This window comes from Photinus pyralis, unplaced genomic scaffold (genome assembly GCF_008802855.1).
Source record: "Photinus pyralis isolate 1611_PpyrPB1 unplaced genomic scaffold, Ppyr1.3 Ppyr1.4_LG1, whole genome shotgun sequence".
NCBI lineage: Eukaryota > Metazoa > Arthropoda > Insecta > Coleoptera > Lampyridae > Photinus > Photinus pyralis.
The window spans coordinates 66229544-66247462 of record NW_022170249.1 but is presented as its reverse complement, the minus strand read 5'-3'; the positions used below and the strand labels follow the sequence as shown (position 1 = coordinate 66247462).

Below are 17919 nucleotides of genomic sequence, written 5' to 3'. Positions count from 1 at the left end.
AGAATTTCATTAAATGTAATATCCAAATTACTTTTTGCCGCTTCTTTTGCCAACTGGTCTGCTCTTTCGTTTCCAATTCGTTACTTGTCAAAATTTCTAATAGTTTATCGCCTCTTTTGTTTTCTGTGTCGCTACACCATAAGTTAGATTTTGCATTAAAATGATAATTTTATTATTTCCAATTTTTTGAATAATTTTGCATAATTTTCATCGTTGTTAACGTCAGGAGAGAATCGAAATCGAAATAATAAATAATTTAGAGAGATGTTTGAAATTCATTTCAACCGTTGTAAATTTATCATTTGATAGTTGTTCAATCAATGTACATGTTATTTCTAAATTTTCATATATTATGCACGATTTAAATGTTTGTCCTTCGTCTAATTTTGAAACTTTCATTACACTAAATCTGGATGAGAAACCAATAACTTCACCTCTCCATACATGAGGTTCTTGTATTAAGCATATGTTAATTTTGTTTTTATCCATTAAATAAACTAAATTATTTGTTGCCGCCTTGCTTTTTCCCAAATTCAATTGCCCAAATTTAATAAACAATTTTTTATCCATAATTAATTGTCTCTAATTTTTCACACCCCTTCAATTGGTTTTCTAGAGAGCTGTCAAAATTGCTGAAAACTTCATGGTCTGTATTCAAAATTGTTTTATTTTTAGAAATGTTGTACTTGTCACACATTGGTGTATTAGCTTCGCAATCCTGTCTTCGGTGTCCTTTTTTACCGCATCTACCACACATTTCTTCTTTTTCTCTGCAATGTTTGGACATGTGTCCAAAACCCCAACATTTATAACAGGTTAAGATTGATAAATGATCTTCCACTAGATGAGAACTCCATCCCAAGCAAATCTCTTTCCTAAATTCTAGTCTAACTTCATCAAAGATTATGTCAACAAAAGGACTTGATTCTTTCCCCCCCTCTTCTAAATTTTTCCCTAATTTCATTATTTAAATTTTCTGCACCTCCAATTTTGTTTATAAGTTCCCTATTACATACTGTTATTTTTTCCATAATTTCTTTGTTGAAATTTTTGTCCACCCTTTTTATAATTATTCTTGGGAATCCTTTCCTAATTTCCTCATACCAAATCTTGTAATCCAAAATTTCCAAATCTATCGGTTTAACATTAGCTAATACCAAAGCAGCCTCATTTGATGTTGTTCTGTATGCTCTTGTCATTTTTAAAATAATCATTCTCTGTGCACTCATCAACATTTTCTTTTCTCTTACTCCTAATCCTTCATACCATATTTCCGCACCATATGTTATTGCTGGTAATATTGAACCTTTATAAATTATTTTTATAATTTTCTTTTTCAATCCCCAATTTATTTTTACTACTGATACTATTTGTCCACAAATATTTTTAATTTTTTTAGAAATATATTTTATATGTTCTTTCCAATTTAATTTATTATCCAAAATAACTCCCAAATATTTAAAATGTTCTTTACATTTAATAAATTTATTATTTAATTTGAAACTTGGTCCTAATTGGTTTTTATTTTTTCCAAAAAATATAGCTTCTGATTTTTCTACGTTAAATTCTAATTTATATTCCTTTGTCCATTTTTCCAAAGCTATTAAACATTTGTTAGCTCTTTCTTTTAAAGTTTTATATTGTTTAGCTCCTATTATCAATATTGTGTCATCCGCATACGATATTAATTTAGAATTTTCAGGAAGTTTGACTCGAAATATAGTATTATATAAAATTTTCCAGAACACCGGACCGCAACTTTTTTTTCTAAAATTTCACTTGTAATATCAAATTTAGCTATTCTGTTTTCAAAAAAATTCTTTGATAATCTTATTAAATATCCAGGTAATCTTAACCTTCTCATTTCATGTAGGATAGCAGGTGGCCAAGCATTACCAAATGCACCTTTTATGTCTAATGATATTATTGTACAATATTCTTGTCTTCCTGTTATTTCTTTAATATGTTCAATCACCTTACTAATAGCATCTATTGTACTTTTTCCTTGACAAAATCCAAATTGATTATTATTTATACTATTTAATTTTGATAAATGAAAATCGATTCTAGAAATTAAGATTTTGTCCAAAACTTTCCCTATAATAGGTAATAAACTAATAGGCCTAAACGTGTTAACAATATTTGATTTAAATTTTGGAATAAAACGCACCAATTGTATTTTCCAACATTTAGGAAATTTCCCTTGTTCTAAACATAAATTAAAAATTTTTTTCCAAATTTCTGGACAAACATAATATGATTTTAATACTATTTCTTTGGTTATACCATCTATACCAGGAGCCTTTTTTTTTCCTAATCTATTTATATTATTCATTATTTCTTCATCGATAATTTCCACATCATCAATTTCATCTTCTGCCTCCACTATGAAAATTATTACTATTTAAAATTTCCGAAATCCTTTCTCCTCTTGTATTTTCAGTATCACTACACCATAAATTTGATTTAGCATTGTAATCTCCAGCAATAATAATTTTATTTTTTTTTCCAATTTTTAAAATTATACCTATCTTCAAATAAATTACAATAATTTACATCTTCATTAACATCCGGAGGGAGATAAACAGAAACAATAAATAATTTTGATAAATTTCTAAAATTAATTTCAATAGTAGTAAACAAATCACTTGATAATTGTTCTATTAATGTACACGTTGCTTCCAAATTTTGATATATAATACATGATTTATATGTTTGTTCTTCTTTTAATTTTGATACTTTCATCACGCTAAATCTAGATGAAAATCCTATAATATCTCCTCTCCTTACATTTGGTTCTTGTATTAAACATAAATTAATTTTGTACTTATCCATTAAATATATTAAATTATTTGTACCCGCTTTACTTTTCCCCAAATTTAATAAATAATTTTTCATCCATAATTTATTCTATTTTCTAATCCCTTTAATTGGTTTTCCAGCGAACTACAAAAATTACTAAAAACCTCATGTTCAGTATTTAAAATTAATTTGTTTCTTGAAATATTAAATTTATCGCACATCGGACAACAGGGTTTACTTGACTCACAATTTTGTCTTCTATGTCCCTTTTTCCCACACATTTCCTCACTTTCCTTACAATGTTTGGACATATGTCCGAAACACCAACATTTATAACAAGTAAGAACCGATAAATGATCTTCCAGTACATGTGAGCTCCAACCTAAACAAATCTCTTTTCCAACTATCAATTTTCTGAATTCTGGCCTAACTTCAAATATAATATCAACAAAAGGACTCGAATCTTTACCTCCTCTTCTAAATTTCTCTCTTATTTCGTTACCTAAATTTTCTGCACCACCAATTTTCGTCATCAATTCTCTATTACAAATTATTATTTTCTCCATAACTTCTTCCTTACTACAATTTTTGTCCACCCTCTTTATTATCACTCTTGGAAATCCCTTTCTAATTTCTTTACCATGTACATAATAAGGATAGCAAGACGGTGACTATGGAGGTCTTAATCCGGTAAGGAGTGGACAACAACTCACATGCCGAAGTTACCAGCCCTAAAAATATATGGCGCTTAAGGGTCGTGCATATACTTCGCCATTGGCAGCGAGTAAGTCGATTTTTAACTGTAAGACGGAGGGTGGGGTATGGGAGAAGAAGGAGTACTCTACTATAATAAAAATACGATTTGGCAGATCGAAATAACTTTTTTTTAGATATCTTTTTTTTAATAACTCAAAAACTAAATTTATAAGGTAGACGCGTCTCACATGCTCTAACAGTTAAACGAATGTGAACCCTGTACCTCTCCGGCTTACGAAGATATAAATTTTTTTTCGAAAAAACTATTAACTATATCGAAAATCGAAGCAAACGGCACCAAGCGGAATACATTTGCGAAAGAACGGCATTCGTTCGGTTCGAATCCGTCGAAAAATGTGACCTGTGGAGGAAGCAACGCAATTTTTTGGCTGAAAATGTCCATTTTCTGGCAATTACTGGAAAACTACGGGCCCGATTGGTGCAAATTTATACCTTAGACGCGTCCGACGTGCCCCACCGAATGTGGACCCCAATCGACCCCCCCCCCCCGTTCTCGATATATGATTTTTGCTCTCGGAAACCCCTATATTTAAGTGGAAATAAAAGGCAAAATTTTTTGTCTTAAAAATTGTTTAACAAGGTTTCCGTAGGTGAACCTGCGGAAGGATCATTAAAGTTCTTTCGTACGGAATCGTGGACGGCAGTCGTCGTCGCTTATCCGCGAATAGCGAAAACCACTGACCAAACCGACGACGGAGACGCGCTCGCTCGCTCGCTCGCCCCCGATCTCATTCCATATTCGCTCGTTCTTCGTTGTCGGTCTTTTTTTTCCAGAGAGAGCGAACGCCATTACGGACGGGCTCCCGGAAGCCAGGTGCGTCCTGCGCGGCATCCGTTCGGTTCGCGAAGGGGATGATCAATTCTCGCACGCACGCAGGCTCTCGCGTTTCGATCGAGAATTCGATGCGGTCCGGCCGATCGGGAAATGTGGCGTTAAGGAGGATCCGCAAGTCCCGACGTCGCGATAGCGTCGCGTCCAAGTCCTTCTTGAAAGAGGCCGAACCACCCGCAGAGGGTGCCAGGCCCGTAGGACCGTCGCCCGGCGTTGGGTCGGATCTCTCCCTAGAGTCGGGTTGCTCGGGATTGCAGCCCTAAGTAGGTGGTAAACTCCATCTAAGGCTAAATACGACCACGAGACCGATAGCGAACAAGTACCGCGAGGGAAAGTTGAAAAGAACTTTGAAGAGAGAGTTCAAGAGTACGTGAAACCGTTCGGGGGTAAACCTGAGAAACCCGAAAGATCGAAAGCCGAGATACAGCGTCCGCGCCGCCGGTGCAGCGGCGACGGCGTGCACTTCTCGGCCGGTAGGACGTCGCGACCCGTTGGGAGTCGCCGACGCGTAATGGGGTACGTTCGGGAGGCTCGAGGCGGCGCGGCGGGACTTGTTCCCGTCGTCTTTGCGGCCCCTCGAACCCGACGCGTCCTCGCCTAGCGTTCGGCACGCCCGACGCGACATTCAAAAACAGAACGATGCGTTCGTTCGGCGGTTGCGCTTTTGCGGCGCGCCCGGCTTCGTCGTCGCGCTCACGCGCCTCGGCGAATATTCTTGGGTGTGCGCACTTATATAATGCAAAAATGCGTATTTTATAAATCCTACCTTTTATAACAGATGGTTCTGATGATGTTACAGCCAACCGTTGAGTGAAGGTTAATTACTCAATGCTTGGACGATTAAAATTGCCTTCCAGTTGAGGAAAACTGTACCAACAGAAGCATAAAATGTTCACAAAACACTATAAACGTTAAACGTAGCAATATCAAAACGGAAATTATACGAAAAATGATATTGAAAATTCAAAAATCACTGGTGAAAGGTAGCGCAAAAAACCACCTCCCGACTAGAACTTTAAACACTATTCAACAATTAAACGGTTCAGGATTCACGTAAAATACTCAAAAAATTAAATACTAATTCCAAATATGAGAAAAAAGCAATTCAAAATTGACAATTCGCGCGCGACTTGTTTATTTATATATTTATTGTTGCTATGGTAACTGGTAACTCAGGACATCAGGACGGTGACCATTAAAGTCGGAATCAGGGTTGTAAGTTGTCACGGTAATAAGCTCCCCAGGCCAATTTTCCAAACATTTCGCAATTTTGCCAAATTTTTTCTTACTTTCTTTGACTTTTCCCAACCATCCCAAACTTTCCCAACAGTTCCTAACCTTCCCCAATATTGAACATTGCTTACGGAGCCCCCGCACGCGAGACGTGTAGCGCACTTCCGCTACAGAAACGCGCGGCTGGTAGCGTGACTCCTTAACATGGTGCGATTAGTAGCGCCACACGTAGCGCGAAGCGATTTTCAGAAACGCCTCCCCGCAACAAAAGCGCACGTACCAAGAAAGGGCGTCATTCTTTAAAAAATAGTGTCTAGTTTGAGGAGAGTTGATTTATTTTATAGTACAAACCATTGTAGCATGGTGTGGCAAACTCCAAAATTATAACAGAAATTGCATGCAGGAGCTTGTGTTAAAACGTTTATAATAAAAATCTCGTAATCTGCGCTCTCTATGTTTTGAAATTTGGCTCAAAAAATGTACAGAAGAGATTTGTAATAAATTTCAGTTCTTACTCATCTGAGAAATAAATCTAATTTCTCGTCAAAAAGAATGGATTTCCGCATAACCGTATCTTTTTTTTGAATTAACATAATATAAAATACAAATGAAAGTGGTGCACAAATCAAAATCTTTTTGTACTGGCTTGTCTTTGTTATGCTAAACAAAATATTTCCCTGTATACGCTACAATCTGATGTACATACACATAATACTCGTTTTAAGGACAATATATGTGTTCCTTTCTGTCGCTTGTCAAAAACTCAAAATGGATCTGAATTCTGGGCCAAACAATTTTATAACCACGTTCCGGATACAATTAAAATACTAACTCCTAGAGACTTCAAAAATAAAATTAAAATATTCCTCAAAGATAAAGCGTTCTACTCGTATGAAGAGTTCCTAAAGTGTGATTTTGTTTGTTCTCGTTAACTTATAATGTTAATCGTATAATAGTTTCTATCTATAGTTAATTTATGTAAATTCTATTGTTGATGTTGACGAATGTACATGCACATGTGTATAAAACATGAATAAATATTATTATTATTATTATAAAAAATCAAAGCATGCGGTGCATGTGGATCCACCAGTGACGTCACTACACGCGGCGAAAAAATTCCGTGATTGAGCAATTCTTATTATATAAGCATCCTTGTTCCCCCAACCAACCCCAACTTTCTCTAACTTCGCGAAACTTGTGGCCCGATCTTCAAACTGTTGGAGGTTATGGATTCTACAGGCCAAAATCTATAAGAAAATCTTTTTTTCCCGGTCGATTTGACAATTCATTTTTCCGACCAAAAATATAGGCATTTTTTCACCGAAAATCGAGTACCCAAAAAATTTCGGGAAAACACTTTTTCCTATTAATTTGGCCTCGTATATTTCAAAACGTCTCGTATTTCGTCGATTGGACGTCCGAAAGAAAAGGCTTGGTAAAAACTGATGTGGCTTCTTTTGACAATGGAAACAATTTACTATTCATCAGAGGACGAATCTTCTGCAAATACTTTGTAGCAAGGTGGAGAAATTTTCAACAATGGCTTCAAAAGATCAGGGTCTGGTTTAATGGAACCTTCACTTATAAGATGCCTTTACAATTTAATGGAAATAGTAGAAAATTTACTCTTCTCGTTTATCTTGATCCACTAATTTCATGACGCTTCCGCTCTTCTCGAACTTTCATAGATGCGCGAACTATACAGCAATGTTTACTGTGTCCCGTGTGTTGCATCAAAGATAAATTGGATTCAGTTGCCGTTTATACTAAATATATGCCCCTAAAACCTTCCGTTCTTGAGTTATCCTGCATACAATACTAATCACACGATTTCAAGAAAGACCTGTCAGGTCTTTTTAATGAATGGTAGCATCAAACGTTTAATCCTCACAAATGAAAAACTTGCATCTACGCATATAAGGAAAATTAGCCAACCAACGCAAGTTAGTGCAAACTTTTTAGCCTTTTTTCTGATAAAAAAACCTTAATTGAGGCTCTATCCATCATTTTAGGAAGGAAGTGTCACAACAATTTACAACCTTTTGTTCACGTGTCGATGAGTATGACTGTTGAACTATCAAATTTACTTCTTTGAGTGACAAACCTTTTTTTTTTTAAAGAAGGCAGTCACTTTGGTCTTGTGTGAAAAGTTTTGGTCAGTTTTAATCTTGTGGCGCATACTGCGTAAATTTAAAATCTAATTTCAAGTGGCGATTCAGAGGCGCTGGTGCAGGTGGTAGCATTGGGTTATTCTCGTTTCTCGCAGATTTTTAAGTGTAAATTGTACTACTTAATCGTAAAGTGAATTGAGTTTATCCTGCCGTTTTTAAGGCTTGAAAATAGAAGCGCTTAATCCTATCCTACTCGAAAGGTCTTAAATTATCTGAAACACGCAGCTTAATTTCCTAATTACAAATAAAGATCACAATTTATCACTCAATTTCTAGCGCACTTATACAACTTTATCACAATTCGCCACTACCTTACTATTCGTGACCACAAATTAAACGATCAGTACCTTTCGATGTGTCGTGCTTTAATAAATGACGATTTACATTTTTCTTACTATTTCTGGCATACCTAATCGCACAGAGTGGACGTAACATCCTTGAAAGTGAATATGCCGCTTAAAGTTATGCTTATCAAGTGATATCAAGTTTTGAGTGTAATAAGAACACAGCTGCACATTTATATATTTATATTGAATGTTAAAAACCTTTCAGCTAAGTCTGATGATGGGGAGGTAACCTCCGAAATCAATAACTAAAGAAATATAAACATACTTCAGCCGTGATCTTATTATACTCAATACTGGCAGAACGACTGACATGGAGACATACATAAAAAATATGATATCAAGATATTTTCAAAGCAGAGTGTGTAAAAGAATGACGTATTATCTCCTATATTTCGTTTTGTAATTGCACTGTTCACAATTAAAGACTTTGCAAATATGACACATGGATAATCAGGGTTCTACTGTACAAAATTTGCTAAAATTCCAATTTCAACTGTTGGCAAATCGTTCAATCTGTGGCTATATAAAGAGCGTTGTCTAGTTAAAAGTTTTCAGTTAAATAAACAAAGCAAAAAAGGGTAATTAAATTATATGTTTTAATAGTTTTTACTCTTGTAGATTCTAACAATTATGGAATAGGCCTGTTGAAATTTTCTTAATGCCTAAGTGAAATAAAGCTATACTCATTTTCGTACAGTGTATGTGCAATTAGAATTAATGATACACATAATATATTATTGACACTGACTAATAACAATAGACTAAACTATATTTAAAATTATAACACAAATGCTTAAATACAATAGGAATATAAACAATTGAATTACATAAAAATGATGGTATGTACTACATTACAACGATAAAAAATCTAAATTTCGATACCCTCATATAAAACGTTTTCCGATTCTGGACTTTCCATTCGTGATTTAACGTGTTCCAATGTATTATTAAAATGTTTAGTAATTTGCTCTGTTTCGTCGGAACTTTCCAAATTCGGTAGCTCCTCTTTAATTTTACCGACTACTTGGTTCAAGACTTGAACGGAAATTTGATCGTTACCTTTCTCAAAAAAATATATATAATGATTTAATAACTCCACATAAAGCTGAACTTGTACGCTAATATCCATGCATTGCTTTGCGATACGTAAGCCCTTCTTCAAACATTCTACAACCCTTTTACCATCGTGAGTTTCTTCTCTATTGCTGGCTAAACTTTTTCCACTCCAAAACAGATGAGAACATGTAGCGACTCCCCGACACTGATCGGGTTTCTTCAACAGCTTACTTGCGGCTAACGCACATTGGGTGCGTAAAGGCTCCGCATTTTCTTCACTGAAACAACTTATCTGTTCAAGTGTACCCACAATCAATGTGATCGCAGCCAGTTGCGCTTTCGAGTCTGAGATCTCGTCCTCGTATAAAGAGAAAGCCTGTGATAAAAATTCGTAGGCCACAGTTTCGTGATTCTCAAAGCCAATTTGATTGATAGCTAGAGCTCCCTGCAGGAAGAGGCGTAATGGCAATTCTGCCAGCTCCGCCTTTACTAAAGCTGTAATTGTTGAATGTGTGAATTGAAATATTTTTTGACACTTCTTTTCCCACATCGAATCCTCTTCTTTGAGATCTTTATATTTGTGCGCTAATTGGTAAGCTTGAAACACCAATGGTGGTAATGTATGCTTAATGCGTAGTGCACCTCCTGCACCTAAAATCTTTAACAAAGCGAGTTAAAGATATTGCTTTACATTAAAGAATGATTAGAGTTACAGTTGACTTGAAACCAGACTGGCTAGAGAAATTGACAGATGCCTTTTACAGGACCCAGCTGGTAATGGAATTGTGCATGTGATGGTGGGAAAAGTAATGAAAGTCATTCTCGCACAAAGAATACTGGAGGAACATCTTTGGTCAGAGACAAGCTCACTCCAGAGCTGCGAAAGATTAGTACAAATAATATCTTTAGCAGGTTTCTTAACGGGTCACTGTCCAACGAAAATACATCTCCAACAATATGGGCTTTGAAGTAGACCCCCCTTGCAAATAGTGCAGCGTGAAAAAAAATCTCCTATGTCTATACTGTGTAACTGTGAGGCATATAACGGGTCAAGGCAAGGGGTTCCATGGGGGAATGGCAATGCACCCGGGAATGCTACCCTGCTCCCAGGAGGGTACTAGATATAGACATCCTCCTAAGGAAGTGAGACTAAAACTAGAGGGTACAATAGATCTTAATGTTGGGGGATAAGGAGATCACCTTTCAGAATAGTAGTATTATATCAAAAATGAATGTTAACACTCACCTTCCTGGCTGATAAAAGTACCAAATACTGCTGGTCAGAAGAGGTAGATTTAAATTGGTGAATAAACCGAGACAATAGGCCCTGTTCTTCGGCTAATTCCTCAATGTCAACTTCTATTTTGGGCTGGTCAGGTTGATCGCTAACCAACGTAGAAACTAAATTAAGAGCTTGCTCGACTTGCTCTTGAGATGATATAACAGTTTCACTCTCTAGCGCGTTATTTAAAATGTAAATACTCAGTAACTTTCTTCCGTTATAATCTAAATGTTCCATTAGGGTTGCGTAATGTTGCAATTTGAGTACGGTTAATAAGTTGTTGTAATTATCGATGGGAATTCTAAGTAATTTCTGCAATTCTTTACCAACTGACGAATTTGCCTCAAATCGTTCCATGCCTAGCCGTGCAAAAACCTACAAATGAAATCTATTAATACAATACCGACATTAATAGTGATTCACTAGCCTCTGTACTGTTAAGCATAACTTTGTCAACATAATCGACCCTATCCGGATAACACTTATGGGCCAAATTGACAAGTGCAACCTGAAGCGATACCATATCTTCAACAGGTAAATCTTGCCGATTTGAGATAATTGACGCAACTTGATCTGAGAACACCTCGAATAACTGAACGTTGGACGGAAAATTGTCTTCGCCACTTCCACTCCCCACACCATCGGAACGTTGACTAAACACTGCCAAACGCTCCATTAAGCTAATGACAATATTTTTCACATTAACACCCGTCTCTAATTCGGCGCACGATTTCAAAAATGGATTTAAGGTTTGTAAGTGAAATTCGTCTGGAAATACCTGTATGATACACTCCATCAGATATTCTTGGGCGATTGCGTCTTTACAGCTCACAACCTGAAAATAAAAAGTCAAATTTAGGCATTTTAATAATAATAATATTTCTTTATTAAGGGGTAGGAAAAGCTTTGCAGCCGTCAATCCCCCCTCTACAAGCTTACATAACAATAAGTGGTATTCTACACCAAAAAATACAATAATATAGCGATAGAAGAAATCAAAACAAACAATAAAAGAAGAATGAAAGAGTAGTAAAGAATCTATCAACATCATTTTTTATGATATTCAAACACACTCGAGTAAAAGTCTTAGACTCTCCAATCAATTGTACACTCACTGGTAAATTGTTCCATAGTTTTGCCGCCTGCACGATCTATATCCCACTTTTGTGTTAACTTTGGGTATACAAAGATTGTTAGTACGAGTACCATATGTATGAAAACTTTGAAGAGTGTTAAATTGTTCACTTAAGTAAATTGGTTTTTTATTCACAATGATCAATTTATGTAAAAAGCACAGGATGTTAAATAAGCGCATCTTTTTCATTTTGTATTGAATTATTTGTCAAACTGAACAAAAAAAAAGGAGATATAAAGAGCGACCCTCACTTACGCGCGGCGCGGCAATGCGCCTTTTTCGCTTACATTTATTTCATACGCCTATACGCCGCGCCGCGCTTCGCTCATGTAAGCGTTTGCCTTAGTACATATTTTTTGTTTGTTTAAAACTTCGACTACTTTATTTAATGTTTATTTATTTATTTGAATCTATTCCCTATAAGCAACGCTAATTAATAAACTTCCTTTCATTCGAATATTATATGCTTCACAGTAAGGTCTACGTTGCAGTATGCATTACACTGTGGTTTAGCATTGCCCTTCTACAAACATTCATGAGAAAATGTAGTATGTCCTATTCTTATTCTATGTATTTTGGTCTGTTCCTTTCTCTGAAACTCAGGTAAGTATAATTTTTGTTTTACGCATGTTTTAATTTGTACTAGCTGTGTATTTTCCCACAACCATTCATCCTGCCACACACTTCTATTTATTTTTTGTAGATCTTGTTGAACGTCCGAGGTCTTTACATGCAACTCTTCCATCTGTGGATTACCTCAGACATAGTTTGACCAACGGATCATAGATAAACACATCTGTTAATGGCATTAAATTATCTGCATTTCCTACTTGAACCCGGAAACATTTGCCATAAAGGACTCGACAAATTTACGTTAAGTTACCCCTTGTATCATACTTATGTAATTTTTCCATTATACCATACTTCCAGATCATATCGTAAGCAACAATTCATTAAATAGCTGTAACTTAGCTGCTCTTAATGGCACTGGTATCTTATCAGATTCTGGAGCAGTATTCTAAAGTCTCCTTATGGCTACATGTACTTCATAGATACTAAACTAAATATTAAGTTATATTCTGGGTCTTGGCCAGTCTCAAAGCAAAGAGGTTCTATTACTTCTAACTTTCTCATATATTACATCATTTAAATCATTGCATAATAAGATTATAGAATTATAGATAAAAGTGAAAATGGCCTTGTAATGTGATCGTCATCTACACCTACGTAGATTTTTGCTTTATCTTCAAGCCATAAAAGTAATTCAATCTTCGTAAAGTAGGAAGTAGGTCAGCGAAGAGAGAATTTTCCTGATTTTTCTGTGCGGAACTGCCGACTGCCCAGTGCCAAATCAATTCCGATGTATAGCCTGGTCAAAGTACACAAAATATACGTAAAATGCAGCAAAAAGTAAAAACCTTTTGAAAATTCAAATTTAGGTAGTTAAAAGGATTGTGCTTAATATGAGAAAATCTTTACCAATTTAGGTAAGCAATTTTCCGGAAGAACTTTGATCGAAAATTTTTAATTGTTTAAATAATGAAAATACAGAAAAATGTTCAAATCAAAAATTATAGCCAATGCATTTACCTACAGAATTTGTCTGAAAAGTTTTCTGATATCTTCATTAGTTTTTGAAATATACCAAATTTTCCTAAGAGTATTTTTAAACATCATCAATTTTCAAGTTTTTAATTTTAAGATGCCTAGTAAATAAACAATGACACGTAGAAACGTAGAGTTTTCATTTATTAATCATATTGAAATCAATCAGTATCATTCGTCTTCCGATCTCAAATATAACTCAATATCATTTTCATCTTCACTGAAGTTATCCTCAAAATGTGAACCTTGAGTGTCTTGATTATCACCATTTATAGTTGTTTGATCGTCGAAGTCATCATTATCTTCATCTTCGTCAATATCTACGTTGTTTCAGTGCATCACAACCTTCAAATTATTAACTTTTAAATCAAGCCTTAAATAAATTCGGCTCACGGGACGTTCGCGCGCACCCACGAATCGACTTCCGCTGAAATCAATTATATCTCGTACACTTTTCAATTTACAGAAAAACTTTTCAGACAAATTTTGTAGATAAATGCATCAGCTACAAATTTTCATTGAACCTTTTTCCCATATATTTAATATTAAAACAATTACAGTGAAAAAACGAAAACAACATTTTTCACTCGACAATTTTCCGGAAAATTGCATACCTATCTTCGTAAAGAATTTTTCATATTAAGCACAACCTTTTTGAATACTCAAATTTTAAATTTCAAGAGGTTTTTATTTTTTTGTGAAGCTATAAGTGTACTTTGACCACGCTAGTAGTATTTTTGGAATGTGCCTTTTTTTGAGGCTCCAAAAAAAAATTGTCTCAGATCGACCCGGAAAAAAAATTTTCTTATAGAATGTGGCCTGTAGAATCCATAATTTCAAACAGTTCCAAGATTGGGCTACTAGTTCAAAAGTTACAGCCCTTTGAATTTTTTTTCGAAATTGGTTTCTAGTCTATAACTTTTGATTGAGAAGTCTGATCGAAAAAGTACGAATTGTTTTGGATTCTACGCACCAAAATTAATAAGAAAAAGTGTTTTCCCGAGAAATTTTGGTGCAGTCGATTTTTGGAAAAAAGGAAGGTTATACACTGCCTTTTTTTTGCCCCGAAAAAAAAATATCATTGTATATAATATACATCTTTATATACAATGGTATACAATGGTAGTATGGATGGAATTGATCTTTTCTCTCACAAATACACTATACTTACAGCACTCCCACATTAGTGAATTGCGCAAAAGGACCTTGTTTGCGTAAATTCCACACAAAATTGCTAAAGCAGTGTTAAAACGGTCTACGTGTACCGCTAATCCAACAAAAACGTTAGAAATTATACGCATAATCAGTTATATTTTCTCACTGTACCTATTTAACTTTCATTGCTAGCTAAATTCAAATAAAGTTTGTAATTGGGTAAAGGCGTTAAAATAATAAAATAAATAGGTCTATGGCCTGAAAGAATTAAAAGACTCCTTGCATAGGAAGCATAATATCACATTCCGGTGATTAAATATAATGCTGACAATATCATGGTCTGTGTCTGGTGCAATGTAATGAGGTAATTCAAATCTCAACTTTGTTCTCACTATATTTAAATAGGTAATACAGGTTACATGCTGTTATAATGGTAATACAGCGATACAACAGCTTTGAAGAACAGTCACAAGATAGCAACACTTCCTTACAAGATTTTCTAATGCAACAATATCCTATCCCATGACACCTCTTTATATTATTTACTCTATGCCTACGCGCATTTCACCATTTTTTAGTCGTGGAACAATCTCTCGTACCATTTTGATGTCACAGTATCTAGTTATTGTACCCCTACAATTCTACGAATTCCACTGTAAAATTTTGTGCGTATCCATTGTATAGTCAAATAGGAGGGATCACACAATTTTTTAAATAACATAAAAAAAATTACTAACACCTGCACACGTGTATAAAAAACAATAACAAAAGAAAAAACTCAGATGGCATTTTCTGATAATCTTTCATAGTATTTAATTCTTTGGCTAACTCCTTTACTTCCGCAACTTTTTGATTTTCAACTGGTGCAACTTGGCTGTACATATTTCCAGTTGCTGTTGGCTTAGACGATTTTCTTGGCCTCAAAATACGCCCCGTTTTCCTTTGCTTTAACTTCCTGTATATCCATTTCTTTGTCCTCATGTATCATTTGAACATTTGACAGCAGTGTGTCCAAACCTTTGACATCTTTAACATCTCATTAGAGCTGGTACATACAGACGAACCGACAGGCAACAAACACCTGCTTTAACCTTATTGAGCAATTATATTTTATTAAAAGTGAGAAGCAGGGTCTACCATCTCCCCATTAATTATTGCCTTGATACGTTTGACATCGATTACTCCCTTATCTGACAGTCCTTTCTTTATTTCTCCCAGGGTACAATTTAACAAATCCCGACAAACAATATCCTCACGTGTTTGGTTTAGGGTACTAGAGGGGTACTATGTGCAATAACATTCACATTACATTAGTCAAGAGCCTTCATTTTTTGCAACACTCTAAAGGAGTCCGTTTTAAACAATAGAATATATAAAGAAGAATTGCACATGAGATTGCACACAATAAAACAAACAAATACCAAATACATATTTTCTTGTTATGCAGTCACATGACCTCTCTACCAAGAAAAAATGCCCTCACAAATGCATATTACAAGATTGCAGTACTCATTTTGTGTATAACTTCTATGATACTCTCCCCCTATTGTTTGGTTTTACCATTTAAAAATATTTTGAACACTTATTTAATCCCATGCTGCAAGAGTAATTATGACTAACCTGTTCCAAAATCCCAGGTAACACAATTTTCTGATACTTCTCCATCGTAACAGATTCAAGCTGACTAAGCCGTACTAAATTTGTGCCAACAAGAATTCTCAGTTCCTCTCGTTCTTTCTCACGATTTTGCTTCTCCCTCGAATGGCCCTGGTGTTGCATTCTAACCCACAGCTTATTCATTTCGGCAAAATTCATAAGAACGAAATTAATCGAGTCTCGAACATTTCCGTTGCCGTCTTCGTTTTCCATTTCGGGAGAGTCGGGCAGTACGTTACGCGTACATTGCAATAGATAATTACGTAGAAAAAGACCTCGCAGAGGATGCTGTACACCTGTTGGTCAAAATTAGTAAGTATACAGCACAGTTCGGAGTTTACCTCGGCACATTTCCACAAGGTCATTTAAAATGTCACGTTTTAATCCGGAATTGGATTTGATATACACCAATCCAACTGTGATGAGTAAGTAAAGTCGAGGTACAATATTCCCTGCGTACTGAACTAATTCGTAGAGATCTGTTACTTTCCTTCCTTTCTGGAATTCATCAAGTAAATACAACTCCATGTGTCGTAATTCATCAGTTATGGCCATGTCTGCAATGTCAACATTTAAAGAGGTGTAAATTAACATAGTACAACATACATAATTCGTAATAGCTCTTTGGTGATAATAGTGATGTACGTAATTCGCCAAGCATTGCGCTGGCATGTTTCAAAGCGTCCATAAGCTTGCCCTTATCAAGACATCGTTTCACTTGAAATGCATTAACTTTGACTTGACCGAGCGCATCGTCCAAAAGTTTCTCTTGTTCTTCAACAGGTGATAACTGTTGTGAAGTAGCAGGCTAAAACAGTAATTATTAAAGTACAAGAAGAGGTTAAAAAAGGAAGTTTGTATATTTGCTACCCTTAAATTAAGCATATCTGTTGAGTGTATATTCCACATTAAACCCGCGTGAAATGTGCCCATTTTTTACGATTACTTATCTTTGTTGCTGAAAATTTTAAATTATATCAACTTACCATTTTCAAGATGTCAAACGTATGTCAAGGGCGGTCAAATGTCAACAAGTTGTTATTAAAAATGGGTGCATTCAACAGAACGTTTACAAAACGCTTGAGTTTTTAACCATTGTTTATCCATAAATAACGCTTTCACCATGTCATAAGGGTAAAAAAAAAACAGCAATTCAATCAAAACATTTAAAGACACAAATCTGTTGGAGAAACACTCAAAAATCTAATTTGCAAGAATCGGTTTTTGCTGAATGTGCCCAGAAAGGTCACGCGCAAAGGGCATAGAGAGCTTTGGCTTGGAAAGCCTAAAACGGCTCAGCGCCCAGAATGCCCCAAAAACAGTGTATGTAAGATAAAAATAAATATTATCTTACTGTTACTTTAAAAATGTCACAACAAAGAGGAGATAAACACAAAATGATTAAAGGAAGCCTAGTCGCCTGTCCTAGGGGTGGAACTCTGCTAACAAAAAACTTCGGTTTTAAATGTACCCATAGGCGATATGATCGTTGCTATTCACTAATTTACACATATTTCGTAGTTTAAACTTTGAATTAACTTTCCAAAGTCATGTAATTTTCTATGTTGTTTTCACAAAAGATGGTACGGCTGCGTTTTTCATTTTCATTATATTGTTCATTCGAGATTATTGACTCCTAAAGATGAAAATGCGAAGAATTATTCAATATAAAAATTGTTCTATTAAATAGTAGCCTACCACCCGGACCACCAACTTTACAAAATACAAATCAGACCCCCAAAATAACCGCGACGTGCAAGACTTTGGCACTTTGGGAGGGAATAGTAATTTGTTCATTTTGTTGGGGAGGAAGGGGAATCATATCCCCTAAACTGCTTTAAGCCAATTAGTACCCAAAAACATGT

General features: G+C 35.3%; 1 protein-coding gene across 3 annotated transcripts; it reads right to left on the bottom strand.

Annotated features, from left to right (window-relative positions):
• Nucleotides 1-2758: 2758 nt before the first annotated feature.
• Nucleotides 2759-17198, bottom strand: LOC116168335 (vacuolar protein sorting-associated protein 35). 3 transcript variants are annotated; one of them, XM_031484128.1, is made up of 7 exons: nucleotides 16925-17052; nucleotides 16661-16862; nucleotides 16396-16611; nucleotides 16019-16350; nucleotides 10931-11338; nucleotides 10468-10878; nucleotides 2759-3533 (listed from the first exon to the last, which is right to left on the bottom strand). In XM_031484128.1, exons 1-7 carry the CDS (start codon nucleotides 16985-16987, stop codon nucleotides 3525-3527), a joined length of 1641 nt encoding a protein of 546 aa, XP_031339988.1. In that variant the 5' UTR covers nucleotides 16988-17052; the 3' UTR covers nucleotides 2759-3524. The 3 variants fall into 3 exon arrangements, with proteins under 3 accessions (XP_031339988.1, XP_031339979.1, XP_031339973.1); XM_031484119.1 differs by lacking the exon at nucleotides 2759-3533 and adding an exon at nucleotides 8163-9879 and having other exon boundaries at nucleotides 17041-17198; XM_031484113.1 differs by lacking the exon at nucleotides 2759-3533 and adding an exon at nucleotides 8163-9879.
• Nucleotides 17199-17919: the final 721 nt, after the last annotated feature.